This window comes from Mirounga angustirostris, unplaced genomic scaffold (genome assembly GCF_029215605.1).
Source record: "Mirounga angustirostris isolate CCGP_5_RB_7025 unplaced genomic scaffold, mMirAng1.0.hap1 SCAF_6, whole genome shotgun sequence".
Classification (NCBI taxonomy): Eukaryota; Metazoa; Chordata; class Mammalia; order Carnivora; family Phocidae; genus Mirounga; species Mirounga angustirostris.
The window spans coordinates 51,877,529-51,894,494 of NW_026991714.1; the positions used below are offsets into that span (position 1 = coordinate 51,877,529).

General features: G+C 38.4%; 2 protein-coding genes across 15 annotated transcripts in view; one reads left to right on the forward strand and one right to left on the reverse strand.

The window, feature by feature from the left end:
- The window catches only part of RABGAP1L (RAB GTPase activating protein 1 like), a 773,530-nt gene that overhangs the window by 54,093 nt on the left and 702,471 nt on the right, over positions 1-16,966 (reverse strand). The window lies entirely within an intron of this gene.
- Positions 9,323-9,749, forward strand: LOC123846223 (nuclear transport factor 2-like). The gene has a single exon (XM_045877422.2). It carries the CDS (start codon positions 9,356-9,358, stop codon positions 9,737-9,739), a length of 384 nt encoding a protein of 127 aa, XP_045733378.1. The 5' UTR covers positions 9,323-9,355; the 3' UTR covers positions 9,740-9,749.

Sequence of the window (16,966 nt, forward strand, 5' to 3'; positions counted from 1 at the left end):
CCTACTTATCATCTTGTACAGGTACCGGTAATACCAATGTTTATGAAAAAGACAGAGTTTCTAACTGCCAGCTAACTTTTTTTAAATGAAGTATTGCTATTTTATAATTAATCTTATTAAAAAAATATGGTTAACTCTCCTTCCCCATCCTTCACTACTATAGACCTTGATGTACATGAGGGTTGTCCTGAGACTTTGTAAGTGTCACTTATGATGTAACAAATAAATTAAGCTATAAGATGCAGATTAATATTTGAAAAAAATGAAAGTGACTTCTTGGGACCCAAGGTGAGTCTACAAATATGAAACCAAATAATTGATAAGTTGTGGCACCTTCCAATACTCCGTAAATGTTTTTTCTTTGTCTTTTTGTAAGCAATTTTTTCCTGGCTACCATAATAATTAAAATAGTTTTATGAAGCACTTTGTTGTCTCTATAAAGTATACAGTGATTTAGGTGCATAACATAGAAAGTATTATGAAATCTGACAAGTTAAAGCATGCTTTAACTTAATCCAAATTGCTCTTTTCTTGCTAAAAAAACATAATTTCTTGGCCTTTGTGTTCTCATCAGCCCTAGTGGTTGGTTTTCTCTTTGGACACGTTTTCCACCCAGAAGCAAAGTTAAGTTGAAATCTAGATGCTGAAAAAGACCACTGGTCTCATAAGACTTGCTCCTTACCCAGACTCATAGGGCATATACTGACAATTAGTACTTTTGCAAGATTACAGAATGTTAGTGTTATGGCTCTTAGGAGAATCTCATAAAAGTGTTGAAATCACAAATGATAAATTCATAAATTTAAAAATCTATTATCATAAATTTTGGAGTACTAAAGTTTCTCAAATTTCCTTTTTCAGTGCTAACAATTTCCTGAGATATATATATATTTTTTTTTTTTTTTTAAAGATTTTATTTATTTATTTGATATAGAGAGACACAGCGAGAGAGGGAACACAAGCAGGGGGAGTGGGAGAGGGAGAAGCAGGCCTCCCGCCGAGCGGGGAGCCCGATGTGGGGCTCGAACCCAAGACCCTGGGATCATGACCTGAGCCAAAGGCAGACGCTTAACGACTGAGCCACCCAGGTGCCCCCCTGAGATATATTTTCAAGGGACTATTTACAAATACAAATATATAAGGACCAGACAAAATTAAGCCAAAGCCATTATTAAGTGATTTACTACATCTCCTAGACTTTGTAAATTTGAGCAGGTATGTATTTAATATATCTGTTGTTTCTAGTCCAAAAAAGTCAAAGGTAACACACCTAGATATTTTCAAAACTTTTATGCATATGCACTCAGAACAGAGAACCAGAAACATTTATAAAGATTTTGTGAAAAACAGTAACAAAGGTCTCCTTTGACAATAGAGTGAAAAACCAGAAATATTAATCACCTTTTAAGAAGGGAAATCGACTTTACTTTAAGGGAACTTTTAATTTTAATTGAAAATATTTTTAATTCAGGTACTATGAAAATTATCCTTTCCTGCTGATAGAAAAGCTAAAGGATAAAGAATATATCTAAACAAAGAACAGATTTCTAGGCTAATCCAGTTGAGGTGAAGGCCGTAATACTGAATTGACTTGGTTCTCTAGCATAAATAACACTTATTTTTGTTTATATTTTCATGCCATTCAAGAAAAAAAGGTAAGATTTTCTTGTCAAATTGTTTTACTACAGAATCTGCCTTATTCACTTGAAATGTAAACCTCCATGTCTATAGAAGTCAAATTTGTGAGGCACATATTTTTAATATTCTAGAAGATGTTAAGGACTTTATTTCTCCCCCAGCTTTATTGAGATATAATCGACATATAACACTGTTTAAGTTTAAGCATTACAACATGTTGATTTGGTATATGTATATACTGTAATATAATTAACCACCACTGCATTAGCTAACAACTCCAACATGTCACATAATTACCACTTCTTTTTTGTAACGAGAACATTTAAGATCTACTTTCTTAGTGACTTTCACATATATAATACAATCTTGTTAACTGTCGTCACCATATTGTACATTAGATCCCCAGAACTTATTCATATTACAACTAGACATATGAACCCTTTGACCAACATCTCTCCATCTCCCCCACCCCCATGTCCCTGGTAACCACCAATCTACTCTCTATTTCTATGAATTTGGCTTTCTTAGATTTCAGATGTAAGTGAGATCATACAGTATTTGTTTTTCTCTGACTTATTTCACTTAGCATAATGCCCCCAAGGTCATCCATGTTTTTTGCAAATGGCAGGATTTCCTTCTTTCTCATGGCTAAATAATATTCCATTATATGGAGCACATCTTTTTTATTCATCCATTGATGGACACGTAAATTGTTTTCTTATCTTGGCTACTGTGAATAATGCTACAAAAAACATGGGAGTGCAGATATTTCCTTGAGATCCTGTTTTCACTTCCTTTGAATGTATACCCACAAGTAGGGTTGCTAGATTATATGGTAGTTCTATTTTTAAGTTCTATTTTAAGAACCTCCATATTTTCTTCCATAGGGGCTATACCAATTTACATTCCTACCAATAATGTACAAGGGTTGTGTAGCATATTTTTGATAACTGCAGAAAATACACCCAATATAAGAGACTAATAGCTGATTAATTTACATTCTTATATGTAAGTGAGCTTAAAATAAACAAAAACTGTACAACCTCTGTTGCTTTGATATTGCTGTTACCATTTCTGATTCCTGCTTTAACTGTTTCTGTTAGGCCTTATTAGAAGGTCTCTAAGCCAAAAAGACAAAGTTGAATTCTTCTACAAGTTCATAATTTTCCCTGGAGGATTAGGCTTTCCAAAGTTAGTAAAATGAACGAAATATTCCAGTCTGACCCAGATGAAAGGTCAAAAATGCTGAGATGCCTCCAAAACCCTGAAAATGGTCCCCAGGCAGACTTAACAATCAGGGAATCTTCATTATGCAAGAGAGAGCCTGGACGTAGAGTGGAATACTAAGAAGAGCCTCTCTCTCTCCCTAGGACGATGGGTCTCAAACGCTAGTGTGCATCAGAATCTGCTGGAGGGCTTGTTAAAGCACATATTGTTGGGCCTTATTCCCAGAGCTTTTGCTTTAGTAAGTCTGAGATGAGGCCTAAAATTCTGCATTTCTAAGAAGTTCCCAAGTGATGCAGATACTCTTGGTCTAGGAACGTATTCGGAGAATCTTTGCTCTATTTTCCATTTATTAAAGCAAATTCTTGAGTACTTGTCAGTCATCCAATTTCCTTTTGTGTAAATCCATGAAAACAGAGTGCAGGGTGGCCTAGAAAAGGTCCACCCAAGCAAAGTGGGGCCAAGTAAAGTGAGGAGGGTAACCAAGCAAGGGGGTGGCCCTGGGAGGAACATTAGAGCCTAAGAAAGGCAAGGAGAGCATTTACATGGTGAGGAAGCCTGGCACGGGTGTGTTGGAGCCCCCACGGAAGACGTTCATGAGCAGAGTGCAATCTAACATGGGGAGTTACAGCCTGAGCAGGGTGAGGAGGGCATCCACATAAGGCGGGGGTGGGTGGGTGGGGGGACAGCAGAAATCGCAGACTTGTACATACAAAGGGATTGATCAAATAAGTTAAGGATCCAGATTTCTCAATGTCAGAGAAGGGAGTTATAATAATGGAACGAGAGAAAACTGGAATGAAGCCTGCAGTACTAGACTGCAAGTGGAAATAATGGTGTAGAGTCAGAGTTTTCAGGTACATAGTTAGAAATAGAGTTGCAAATGTGCGTGTGGATGTGCATGTGGCATACTCCCAAGTTCTGTCTGCTGAGAAGGCCTACAGGTAATGATACCTCCGTGGTGAGCACATCTACTACACAGATCTTGGTTTCTACATAGCATTTTCTACTAAAAGGAACCAGGAGCACAAAAAGACCCAGATATCTTACTGTTTCAAAAGCAAGTTATGCCCAAGACTAATGGGAACATCCAAAGGACACAGAAACCATCTTGAAGGAGCTCCCAAAGATCAAAAAAGGGAAATTTGAGCATTAAAATAAATAGTGATTGTAACAAAATAGAGTACTGAATAAAATAGGAAAGCATGAGTCCATATTGGTAAAAATGAAATAAATTGAGACTGATTAGGCATGGGATGTTGACATAATTTCAAAGTAGCTCCCTACAAAACTCTTATTAGTTGCAAAGAGGAATAGAGCAACTTTGCAAGGAGAACCTGGCAGGAACGACCCTATTCCAAATATCAAAGTGGGTATCACCAGTAATGAAACAAATCAAAATCATACTCCATCAACAGAATGGATACAATGGGAAAAATACAGAATCATCTCTATGATATATTCTGGTCAAAAATGTATACCCTAAATCTACTTATGAGGAACCACCAAAACCATCAGACAAATTCAAATTGAGAGACATTCTAGTGAATAACTAGCGCACAATTTTCCAAAGTATCAAGCTCATAAAAGTCAAGAAAGACCGAGAAGCTGCTCCAGACTGAAGGTGGCGGCTCAAGAGAGAACTGAACACAGTACATGGTTCGGGGATCATCTTTAAAAAAAATTCTTTTAAACAAATGAACAAATATTCCTCTTTGAAATTTTGCAGAAAAGGATTGGCTTTTTGGAGTGGTTTTGATATAACCCTACATGGTAATGAAATCATCCTAGCAGATGATTTCTCTGGGTCCTTTCTAGTTTACCCATTCTACCCTGTTTACTATCTGCCTGCCCATCTATCCTTCAGAGTGCACTTAATAGAATTTGAGCATGTACAGCTCAGAACTTGACTGGACAGGCGAAGAACCATATGCTTAAAAAAAAAAAAAATGAGTCTAAGGAAAGCTATTTTACACTATAAATCTTATTTTATTTTTTAAATTAATTTTATTTTATTATGTTAGTCCCATACATTACATCATTAGTTTTTTTTCTTTTTTGTTTTTTAAAGATTTTATTTATTTTTGAGAGAGAGAGAGAGAGAACAAGTGGGGGGAGGGGCAGAGGGAGAAGCAGGCTCCCCGCTGAGCAGGGAGCCTGATGTGGGACTCGATCCCAGGACCCTGGGATCATGACCTAAGCTGAAGGCAGACGCTTAACCGACTGAGCCACCCAGGTGCCCCCATTACATCATTAGTTTTTGATGTAGTGTTCCATGGTTCATTGTTTGCATATAACACCCAGTGCTCCATGCAGAACGTGCCCTCCTTAATACCCATCACCAGGCTAACCCATTCTCCCACCCCCCCTCCCCTCTAGAACCCTCAGTTTGTTTTTCAGAGTCCATAGTCTCTCATGGTTTGTCTCCCCCTCCGATTTCCCCCCCTTTCATTTCTCCCTTCCTACTATCTTCTTTTTTTTTAAAAAAAAAAAAAAGATTTTATTTATTTGACAGAGAGAGCGAGAGAGCACAAGCAGGGGGTGCAGTAGAAGGAGAGGGAGAAGCAGGCTCCCCGCTGAGCAAGGAGCCTGATGCGGGGCTTGATCCCAGGACCCTGGGATCATGACCTGAGCCAAAGGCAGATGCTTAACCATCTGAGCCACCCAGGCGCCCCACCTACTATCTTCTTTTTATAAATCTTACTTTAATAGTAAGAAGGCAAGTCTTCAAAATCTACACCTGGACACAAAATGGCCTCCCATTTTCAGTCAAGTCTTCCACAAAAGGGGCTAATATGTATGGTCTACATGGTCTTTCTGCCACATGATTTCCCTTCAACCAAGAAGTAATAGAAACTAAGATTTAAATGGGTTTTTAAAGTTAAGTATTAACAAAGCCATCTGGTGTAAAAAAGGAGTCATCTTTTTGCTTCTTATAATGCCTAGCAGAGTGATGACAAGTTGTAAATGTATATCCAAAGTACCCTAAAGAGCAGAACAGAGACATATATGCTCTGTAGACACAAACACTCCCTGCCTCCCTCCTCCCTCATAAATACTCCAACTGGTTCAGACAACTAATGGTTCAGTATAGCTGAGTAAAACGCATGACAATAGCTGTCTGCCCTAATCTCATTTTTAAAAAACATTTAAGTCTTACCAGGGCTGAAGCAAGCTTTGATTTGGCTCAAAGCACTGACTCCTAGTAAGTTTGAAAAGCCTCACAAAGAAAATCCCTGAAAGAGGATCAGTGAAAAAAGTATTATTTGTTAGAAGCCGTAAGAAATGACTTCCCTTATCCTAAGAATTCAAAGCTCGGCTTAGAACTAGAGTATTAGAGTATCAATCTTACCATTAGCACTAGGGATTCTGAATTTTATTCATAAAACATAATGCAAAAGACATCCTATCAGGGGCGCCTGGGTGGCTCAGTTGGTTAAGCAACTGCCTTCGGCTCAGGTCATGATCCTGGAGTCCCTGGTTCGAGTCCCGCATCGGGCTCCCTGCTCGGCAGGGAGTCTGCCTCTCCCTCTGACCCTCCCCGCTCTCATGTGCTCTCTCTCATTCTCTCTCTCTCAAATAAATAAATAAAATCTTAAAAAAAAAAAAAAAGACATCCTATCAGCTTTCCTTTTTAAAAGAAATGGGCAATGTTCATCCTGAGTAAAAAAATACCGAGTTTCACTGGACATATGTATTCATTCCAACCACTCAGAGCCCGGCCCAGAGGGGGCAGAAGTATATTGTGAAGTATCCCAAGAATAAACAAAATATGCATTAAAAACAGGCATATTACTTACTTTGTCATTGTGTTAAAAGAGAGTACAATGACTTTTAAATGTTTCTAGTTAAAATAAAAACAACAAAAAACCCCACTAAACTTGGGGGTTAAAAGAAAACCAAACTATTCCTCACTTGGTAAATTGGAACCTGATAAATTCCTTTAGTTGGACTTTGTTTATTACATATTCATTTGAATTTTAAAAGTGCACCATTAGATTACTGTTAATTTTAGTAGGTATGATATCAATATTACATTTATGTTTTTAAAGTCCTTATCTGTTAAGATATATACCTAAGTATTTATGAGTGAAATGATAGGTCTTAAATTTTTATTTAGTACTTGAGCAAAAAAAATTTGGAGGAGAAATGGAACAAGAAAAGCAAGAGACTGATGGTTATTGAAGCTAGGTGATGAGTACATGGAAATTCATGGTACTGTTCTAGTTTTGTGTGTGTTTGATAATTTCCATAATAAAAGAGTTTTTAATATGTCTATTATTAAAGCCTTCAGTTATAACTATGGCAGTGCCACAATAAATTCTGGTTTGGATTTAAGTCCTTTCTATTCAAAATACTGGTTTAGAAACCTAACTCTATCCTTGATGCTCTAATCACCTAGTACTATAATCAGATATTTAATAGCTACCATCAACCTCACATATAACATTAATCAATTTTCAACCACATTCAGATACACCATGGGGCAAACATTTAGTAAAAGTTAGACCTAGGGCTTATATAGTAAGTTGGTCCTATTTCCTAACGCCCATGCTATAAACAATCCATTATAAATGCATTACATTTCAATTTCTAGATTATCGTTCTCGGAGACACATTTTTCTTTATCTCCTCCTCAACATGAAAAATGAAGAAAACAAGTACCAAGTAAATCATCACTCAACAATGGCAAAATCAAGCTCATTGAATTTTGCTTTAAAATCAATAGGAATTACACGTCCTAAATTTCTAATTTCTAATCTAACCAAAGCACAAAAACCTAGTCATAGGTTTTTTTGCCAGTCTGAGGAAGGGAATCCTTCTTCAACACTAACAGTTGGGAACTAGGAAGAGAAGGTGATAAATAAAATAGGAGACAATCTCTTTCCAGCGCCCCATCCTCAATTGCTCCCACTTATCCTCCTGTTCACCAAACACAACTGTCAAAAACCCCAATAAACAACAAACTTTCTTCACAAGGTGGGGGTCACAGTGTAAAAAAATGAGAAGAGTTAGGATGTCCATATAAAGCACTGCTGTATGTGTCTGTTTACAAGTCTGTGTTCCCCAACCAGCCAGAGAGACTCTCCAGGGTGGGGACAGGTTCTCACTACAGTTGACCTTTAAACAATGCAAGGCTTGGGGGCACCAACCCCAGACAGTCAAAAACCCACATATAACTTCAGACTCCCCAAAATACTTAACTACTAATAGCCTACTGTTTACTGGAAACCTTACCAATGATATAAACAGTCGATTAACATATTTTGTATGGTTGTATTATATGCTGTATTCTTAAAGTAAACTAGAGAAAACGTTATTACAAAAACCACGAGGAGGAGAAAACACACTTACGATACTGTACTATAAAAAAATCCACACATAAGTGGACACGCACAGTTCAAACTCGTGTTGTTCAAGGGTCCGCTGCAGACCAGCACGTGCACTGAGCCTCCACAAGCAGGTGCTCAGCATTTACGGACCAGACGCATGAATGAACTTAAATAGGAAAATAAAATCTCCAAAAAGATGAGAGGGAAATGGAAAAAAGTTCTGTATAAAAACAGAAAGACAGAAAATGGCAACAAAGTTGTAAAACACTGCAGATAAAAAGAAGTCTGTTTCAATCAGTCAATCATAAGAAATATTTCTGGAGTTCCTGGAGGCTCCACTCAGGCTCAAGATAGATAATGAAATTAACAGTTGTAACAGTTAAATCTTTATGGACTTTTAGCTTATATTATTTTCCTTCTGGAATAATCTTTCTCCTTTATTTCAATTATTGCCTGTTTGCTTGTTCCTTGTTCATCCATTCACCCCTTTCTATATACACTGAATACCTTTACTGTGCTGGGGATACAATGATGAATAAAATAACTAGTCACTACCTTTAAGATACTAAGTCTAGTAGGGGAAATAAATATATAAGTGAATAAAGACCATAAAATGTCAAAAGATTAAGATCTGTATGGGACAGGACGAGGTACAAAGATTAAATGGTCTGCTTTATCTGGGAGTCAGGATATCTGGGAGTCACAGAGTTGGGCCTAGAAAACTGAGAACAGCTGGACAAAGGGAGGCACTAGAAAGCCCCCATGGAATGACTGGTTTGCGGGGGATCAGTGGGAAGTGGGGTGTATCGGAAGTGGGGTGTACGCTGGAGAAGAGCCAGCTCCTGAAGGGCCTTCTTAGGGCACAGTAAGGGGCTCAAACTTCCAGATCCCATGAATTAGGAAGCCACTGAAGGATTTTAAACAAATGAATTTCATCTCTGGTGGGAACTTGGAGAATGTCTAAGCAACCAGAAAAGAATAGAGAGGTGAGAAAAAGTGTTAAGAAGCAGAAAATGGACAGGACTTGGTCACAGAGTAGATGTGAGCGATGCCTAGACCAGCTCCTAAGTTTTTGGGCTGGATGGTACCATTCCTTAAAAAAGGAAGTGAGGGATCATGCCAGCCTCTCAGGTCTCAACTAGGCCGGGTGACACTCCAGAATGGGAGACAAGCCAATTTGGGAGCAGATTGGATCCAGCTTCATTCAACATTACTACCAGTTATTTGGTAACAACAGAACCCAACTAGGCGCAATTTATATTGATGCATCATGCCTTACGTGGGAAGGACAGCAGTTCCAGGGGAAAGCTGCCATTGTGGAGAAGTTGTCTAGCCTTCCGTTCCAGAAAATCCAGCACAGCATCACGGCACAGGACCATCAGCCCATGCCAGATAGCTGCATCATCAGCATGGCTGTGGGCCAGCTCAAGGTTGATGAAGACCCCATCATGGGGTTCCACCAGATGTTCCTATTAAAGAACATCAATGATGCTTGGGTTTGCACCAATGACATGTTCAGGCTTGCCCTGCACAATTTTGGCTGACCTCCACCCAGCCAGGGTTTCCTCCTCCCTCCTCTTCCTGATACTATTCACACTCCTCCAGATGCCCCAAATATCATACACAAATGAGCAGGGCCACGGTGGGAGCGGGCGCAGTGCGCGGCTACCGAGGTATTGTGCATGATGTTTGGATGCTAGACTAGGTGCATCTGACAGGAGAAGTTTGTGTTGTACCAGCGCATGCCTTGGAAAGATTTAAGTAATGCAAAAGGTTGTCTTGTTTTTTGTTTTTTGTTTTAATCTACTGACAAGTTGCTCTAGTAACCCAAAGAAGTGAAGGAGAAAGCAGCTGCCTCACCGCCCAGATACTGATTTGTTTGTATGTTTCAATGCCTCCTGATAAAATAAAATCATAAAATTTTCTTAACAACAACAAAAAAGTAAGAGAGGAAGAAGAGTAGGTTTGGAGGATAAGGTCAGTTTTACAGTTTGGATTTTAAACCACGTCATTCTACTACTTAAAATATTATTAAATAAGAAAAAATATTTCTGAAATTCACATTTTAAAGGAGAAAAATCATAAAATCATCTGAAGAGATGCACAAAAGCAACTGATAAAAATTAAACACCCATTAATAATTTATTTTAAAAATCTAGCAAATTAGTAATAGAAAAGACTGTTTTAAACCCAGAGAAAGCTATCAATCTAAAACCTAGAGCAAGCATAACATTTAATGGTGAAACCTTAACAACATCCCCTTTAAAACCAGGAACAGGACAAGGATGCTTGTTGTTATGGTTCTTTTAACAGTTATTGTTGAAGTTCTCACTGATGAAATAGATGAGAGAAAATAATGAATAGGAAGTTTAGAAATTAAAGAGGAAGGCAAAAAAAAAATCCTGTTATTTACAGATAATTAATAGTTTAATTAGAGATACCTAAAATAATCTATGGATAAAGGAATAAAACCATTTAGAGACTTTTACAAGTTTGTTAAATACAAGGTCAATTTATAAAATCAGTAGATGTCTATACAGTAGTGACAACCAATTAAAAAAATGTTAAGTAGAAACGAAGCCCATTCCTTCTTGCCATAAAAACTATAAGATCTCTGGAAATAAAACTAACAAAAAGCCTCTGTGAGAAAAAGATTTTAGTTTTGTTAAAGAACATCAAAGAAGACCTAAATAAAACAGATGGAAAGACTTCCAATAGCACTGATAACATCGATTCTTCCAAGCAAAAAAGCTTGGAAGAATTTACAAATTCAACACAATTCCATTCAATATCCCAAAGGATTTGTTCATATAAGCCTCGATACGTTGATCCAAAAAATTCATACTGAAGGTAAAGGACCAAGAATAGTCAAACAAACTTTAAACAAATATAAAAGAAGAGACATTTGTCCTCCTAGATATCAAAGATTAATGGTAAGTTTTGCTAACAAACTGTCATATCAGCTCAACGACAGACACATAGATCAACAGAACAGAATTAATGAGCGCAGAGACAGGCCCATGTATATATGGGATTTGATATAAAACTAAGGTGGTGTTATTACAAATCGATAATGAAAGGATGGCTATTAGTGGAGAAGAGACAGTGGCTATCAAAAAGAGGAAAAGAGGGGCGCCTGGGTGGCTCAGTTGGTTAAGCGTCTGTCTTCGGCTCAGGTCGTGATCCCAGGGTCCTGGGATAGAGCCCCAAATCGGGCTCCCTGCTCGGCGGGGAGCCTGCCCCTCCCTCTGCCTGCCGCTCCCCCTGCTTGTGCTTGCTCGCTCTCTCTCTCTGTCAAATAAATAAATAAAATCTTAAAAAAAAGAAGAGGAAAAGAATTAGGTCCCCTCACACTATCAAAGAAATAATTAGCATAGATGAACTGAGAAAATGAAATGAGAAAAGCAAGTATTTTGAAAATTTTACATATAAAACACTATCATCTCTGTGAAAATCAACAAAAATCAGTTTTTAAAAAGTGCCTGGCACTCAGTAAATAGTTAATATTAACCACGATCTTCATCATCATCATCATCTATGATCTCTGGGTAAGGAAGCAATCTAAATAAGAGACCAGAAGCACAAATCATAAAATAAAAATAGAAACCAAATGCCATGGCCTACAAGGCCCTGCCCCATCGAGCTCTCTTTTCCCCAGCAGTTTCCTCTCAGGTTTCCTCAGGCTCACCTAACTTCAGTCTAGACTAGTCTCCAGGCACCAGTCGAGCACCTGCCTCACCCCAATGGCTGTCTCCTCCCCCTGCAACTCTCCCTTCCATACAGCCACGCGGATCACTCTCTTGCCCCAGTCAAGTCTTTGCTCAAATGGACCTTTTCAGAAATCGACCCCAACCACCCCACTTAACACTGTGCGCCCCCCCCCCAGTACTCTGATCCTCCTGACTTGCGTTCTCCATATTACCCACCATCTTCTAATACACTATATAGCTTTACTCAGTGCATTTACTGCCTGCCTTCAAGTAAATATAAGTTCTTTGAGAGCAGTGACTTTTGCCTCTTTTATTTACTATCATATTCCCAGAGTATAAAAGTGCCCAGTAGAGTACTCAATAAATATTTATTGAATGAATGAGTGAATGAAGGTTGATAAATCTAACTCATCGAAATTAGAAATTCCAGGGGCGCCTGGGTGGCTCAGTTGGTTAAGCGACTGCCTTCGGCTCAGGTCATGATCCTGGAGTCCCGGGATCGAGTCCCGCATCGGGCTCCCTGCTCGGCGGGGAGTCTGCTTCTCCCTCTGACCCTCCCCCTCTCATGCTCTCTCTCTCTCTCATTCTCTCTCTCAAATAAATAAATAAAATCTTAAAAAAAAAAAAAAAGAAATGTTTATATCAATAACTGTGAAATAAAGTTTATGGTTTTAATTTTTGGCTCAGCATTTTTGCTCTGCTCTTTTATTACAAATGGCATTCATATTTCAGTCTCAAAAACAGAAAATTATTCACTACTTAATCGACTTAATAAAATCCTGTTATTAGGGGTGCCTGGGTGGCTTAGTTGGTTAAGCAACTGCCTTCGGCTCAGATCATGATCCCGGGGTCCTGGGATCGAGTCCCGCATCGGGCTCCCTGCTCGGCAGGGGGTCTGCTTCTCCCTCTGACCCTCCCCCCTCTCATGTGCTCTCTCTCATTCTCTCTCTCTCAAATAAATTAAAAAAAAAAGAAATATCTAAAAAAAAATAAATTTTAAAAAAAGACATTGGGCGCCTGGGTGGCTCAGTCGGTTAAGCGACTGCCTTCAGCTCAGGTCATGATCCTGGAGTCCCTGGATCGAGTCCCGCATCGGGCTCCCTGCTCGGCAGGGAGTCTGCTTCTCCCTCTGACCCTCCCCCCTCTCATGTGCTTGCTCTCTCTCATTCTCTCTCAAATAAATAAATAAATAAAATCTTTAAAAAAAAAATTAGAAATTCTGGCAAACAGCAACACACCATAAACAAAGTTCATAGATAAGAAAAAACTGAAAGATATGTGTAACAAATATAACCAGTAAAGGATTAATATACAAATACCAATATAAACCAGTAGAAAAAAGACAATCCATTATGAAAATGAGCCAGTCCGTTGAGGGCCTTAAGGGTAAAGACTTAGGTTTCCCCAAAGAGAAAGATTTCTCCTCAAGACTGCAATGTAAGAAATCCTGCTCAAGTTTTTAGCTTGTTGCCCTTCAAGATTTAGAGTCAAGCCTGCAACATTAACTCTGGCCTCAATTTTCAGCCTGCCAGCCTGCCCTATAGATTTCAGACTTGCCAGCCTCAACAATCATGTGAGTCAATTCCTTAAAATAAATAAATCTCTTGGGGTGCCCAGCTGGCTTAGTCGGTGGAGAACACGACTCTTGATCTTGGAGTTGTGAGTTCAAGCCCTACATTGGGTACGGAGATTACTTAAAAATGAAATCTTAAAAAAAAAACCAAAAACCAAAAAACAAAAATAAATCTCTCTCTCTCTCTTGTTTTCTCTATAAATCTGATTGGTTTTATTTCTCTGGAGAACCCTGACTAATACAATATACTCCAAGTGCTTAAAACAGCACCCAGTACATAGTAAGTGCCACAGACTGATACCTCTTACTATAATATATCAAAAGTATTAAAAAGTTAATGGTATGAATATGTACCAATTGGGGAGGGTAGAAAACTATGGAGGGAGTATAAAGTGAGTGAAGGTAAATGAATTTTAAACTATATTTGCGTTGTTTAATTTCTTAAAAACATGATCTCAAATAAATATGGCAAAATATTAATATTTATTCATTTGGGCACAAATACATGGGTGTTTATTCCATAATTCTGTTTCTGAAATAGTTCATAAAGAAAAATAAGGATTTTTTTTAAGTTTGCAGAAAAAGTTGAGATAAGCATAACCTCTTCATTTGTAAAGTTTGTCTTTATGGGAAGGGGAGAAAGAGAGATGGTACTAGTATGAGGGGGCCCAAGAACTTCCTGACCAGTTCTTCTTAATTTGAGAAAGAAAATATGCGTCTACTACTACTAAAAGAGTAGTTGAAACTGTTGTGCCAACTGAGATTACCGGTTGGTGCACGGCTCTGTGGGAGGCAGGCAGGGATCAGACTGGGAGCAAGGTTGAAAGGGTTAATGTTGAACAACAAGAGAACAAGTCTTTTTCTGAGCCTGGAGAAAATAAAGTATGTTAGGAGTAGAAAAATGTAGGCAGGCAGCATCTGATTACCCTAGATTTTTGGGGAAGCAGAAAGCAAAGTCATCCTTGAGAGCTCCCCTTAAATGCCATTTTTTTCCCAAAAAGTCCTACCTCCTGATTCTGCAATGAGAAATGCCCTTTCCTCTTTTCCAGAGTCCCAGAGTCTTTTGTACCTTTCTTATGAAACTAACTGGACTGTCCTGTAATTTCAAAGTGAACCTCTGACAAGCCTTAGGTACCTCTGACCTGGAGCGTGATGATAGCTCAGTCATGTCTGCAAAGCCCAGTGAAACCACTTGTTAAGTTTTGACTAAATACCTTTTTCTTTTCTTCTTTTTAAAAAAGATTTTTTTTTTTTTAAGTAATCTCTACAGCCAATGTGGGGCTCGAACCTACAACCCCAAGATCAAGAGTCACATGCTCCACCAACTGAGCCAGCCAGGGGCCCCTTGACTAAATACTTTTCTGATTAAAACCTGTGACCAAGTGTACCACTATGCAGCAGACTTCTAATTCTTCGTTTATGTAGAATATACTCAAATGATTAACATATTATGTAATCTGACTACATATCATTTATCCAGACATTGCACTAAGGGTAAAACTGGGAAGGTTCTGGAACCTTGGAATCATGCAGAATTTAGCACTGTGAAAATTGTGGGCTTTTTAAAACTTGCCATTGTCTTTGAGAAAATAGTCACCTATTCAATAAAGGCTCCATACGTACTTCGCATATTTTTAACTATTACCTAATAAACATTCAGTGACTACCTACTGTGCTTTCCCCAAACCGATCAGCCTTAAAGGTGATTTCAGTTGTTTCTAATACCCAAATCCCCAGGAGGCAATGGCAATGATAAGGACTAACGTCTGCTGCCTCTTTCCTGGGTACCATGTGCTGTAGAAGCAAATAAAATGATTTACCTTATTTTGTTCCCATAACTCTACAGACATTGTCTATTATTGCCCACATTTTACAGAACAGGAAACAAGGTTAAGCTGATTTGCCACACAGCTGGTAAGTGGCATAGAAAGGCTCTGAATCCAGACAGAGTCCATAATTCTAACCACTACCATGAATTTCTTTACCAGAAAACGGAAAGTTTTGGTATACTGGAGACATGGATAATATGCATATGTTCCGGTTTTAGGAATAATGTTGCCATTTGCTTTTTTAGCTGGAGGAGACCAATAGTATCTCACAAAATGATCAACCTCCTGGTCCTTATTTAGAAATATTTCTCTCCCAACACATGAGTAGGTTATGTTCTTAAACTCCCTGGTGAAAAAGAAGTGCTGGGAAAGAATGCTGCTATCGGAAGGGCATGTCAGAAGAAATAATTTTAAAAATTGAAGGGCAGAGTAAATACAACAAAACAACATGCAAGTATTGAAAATAAATGTCTTTCTCGTATTGATTTCAGTGGTGTTTCAACTGTGGGGCTTAGAGGGAAAAGGGACCCACAATATCTAAATCTGAAATTCAGTTTAATGGGCATTTAGTGCCCACCTGCAACAAGTATTGCTTTACATTTTACTAACCAGAGGATTTTCAAAAGGATTCATCTTTAGGAAGCTCACCGTGGAGGCATGATTTATATATATAAAACAAGACAAAAAAATTTAGATATGATGGGTTATGGATCATGGAATAAATGCTCTCTTGATGAAGTCTAATTTCCAGCGTTTTTGAACAGTTCTTAGGAGCTGATAACTAGCTGTTAAGACCAGAGATTTTCATGTTGATTTCTGGATTACTTTGAAATAATCTTAATTAAACCTTGACCTTTGCAGAAAATAATGCCCTTAGGAGCTATTAATGCTTACATCTCAAAAAAGGGAAGGACTCTAATTTTATCTCATAGGTAACAGCATGCCTGAGAGACGGTATTTTTACCTTGAAGAATTCTACTTATTACATTCCTCAGCAAGTGATAATGCAAGAGTTCGTAAAATCATATAAAAACAGATGAAACTAATATAACTAGAGAAGAAATACATTATTATGGATTTTGTTGACAATGTCTCTGTAAGGGACAGGACGATCTGAAAGGCAGCCTGAAAGTAGCTGATAAAAACACATCACCACAAGAAAAAAACCTGTAACTATGTGTGGTGATGGATGTTAACTAAGCATATTGTGGGGAGCATTTCACAATACATACATAGACCAAACCATTATGTGGTACCACACCTAAAATGAACACTGTTATATACCAAAACTATTTCAGTTAAGAAAAGGACAGAGTGACAAATTAAAAACAACAAAAGCGTACATTAATATCATATCATTGGGGTAATATTAGTCTGCGAAGGGCTGCCATAACACAGACTGGGTGGCTTAACCAACAAATGTATTTCTCACAGTTCTGGAGACTGGAAGTCTGAGATCAAGGTGTCAGTAGGGTTGTTTCTCTTGAGGCCTCACTCCTTGGTCTATAATGGCCACCTTCTCCCTGTGTCTTCACATGCTCTTCACTCTGGGCCTGTGTCCTAATCTCCTCCTCTTCTAAGAACATCTATCATATCAGGGTGCCTGGGTCACACAGTTGGTGAAGCGTCCAACTTAGTTTCGGCTCAGGTCATGATCTC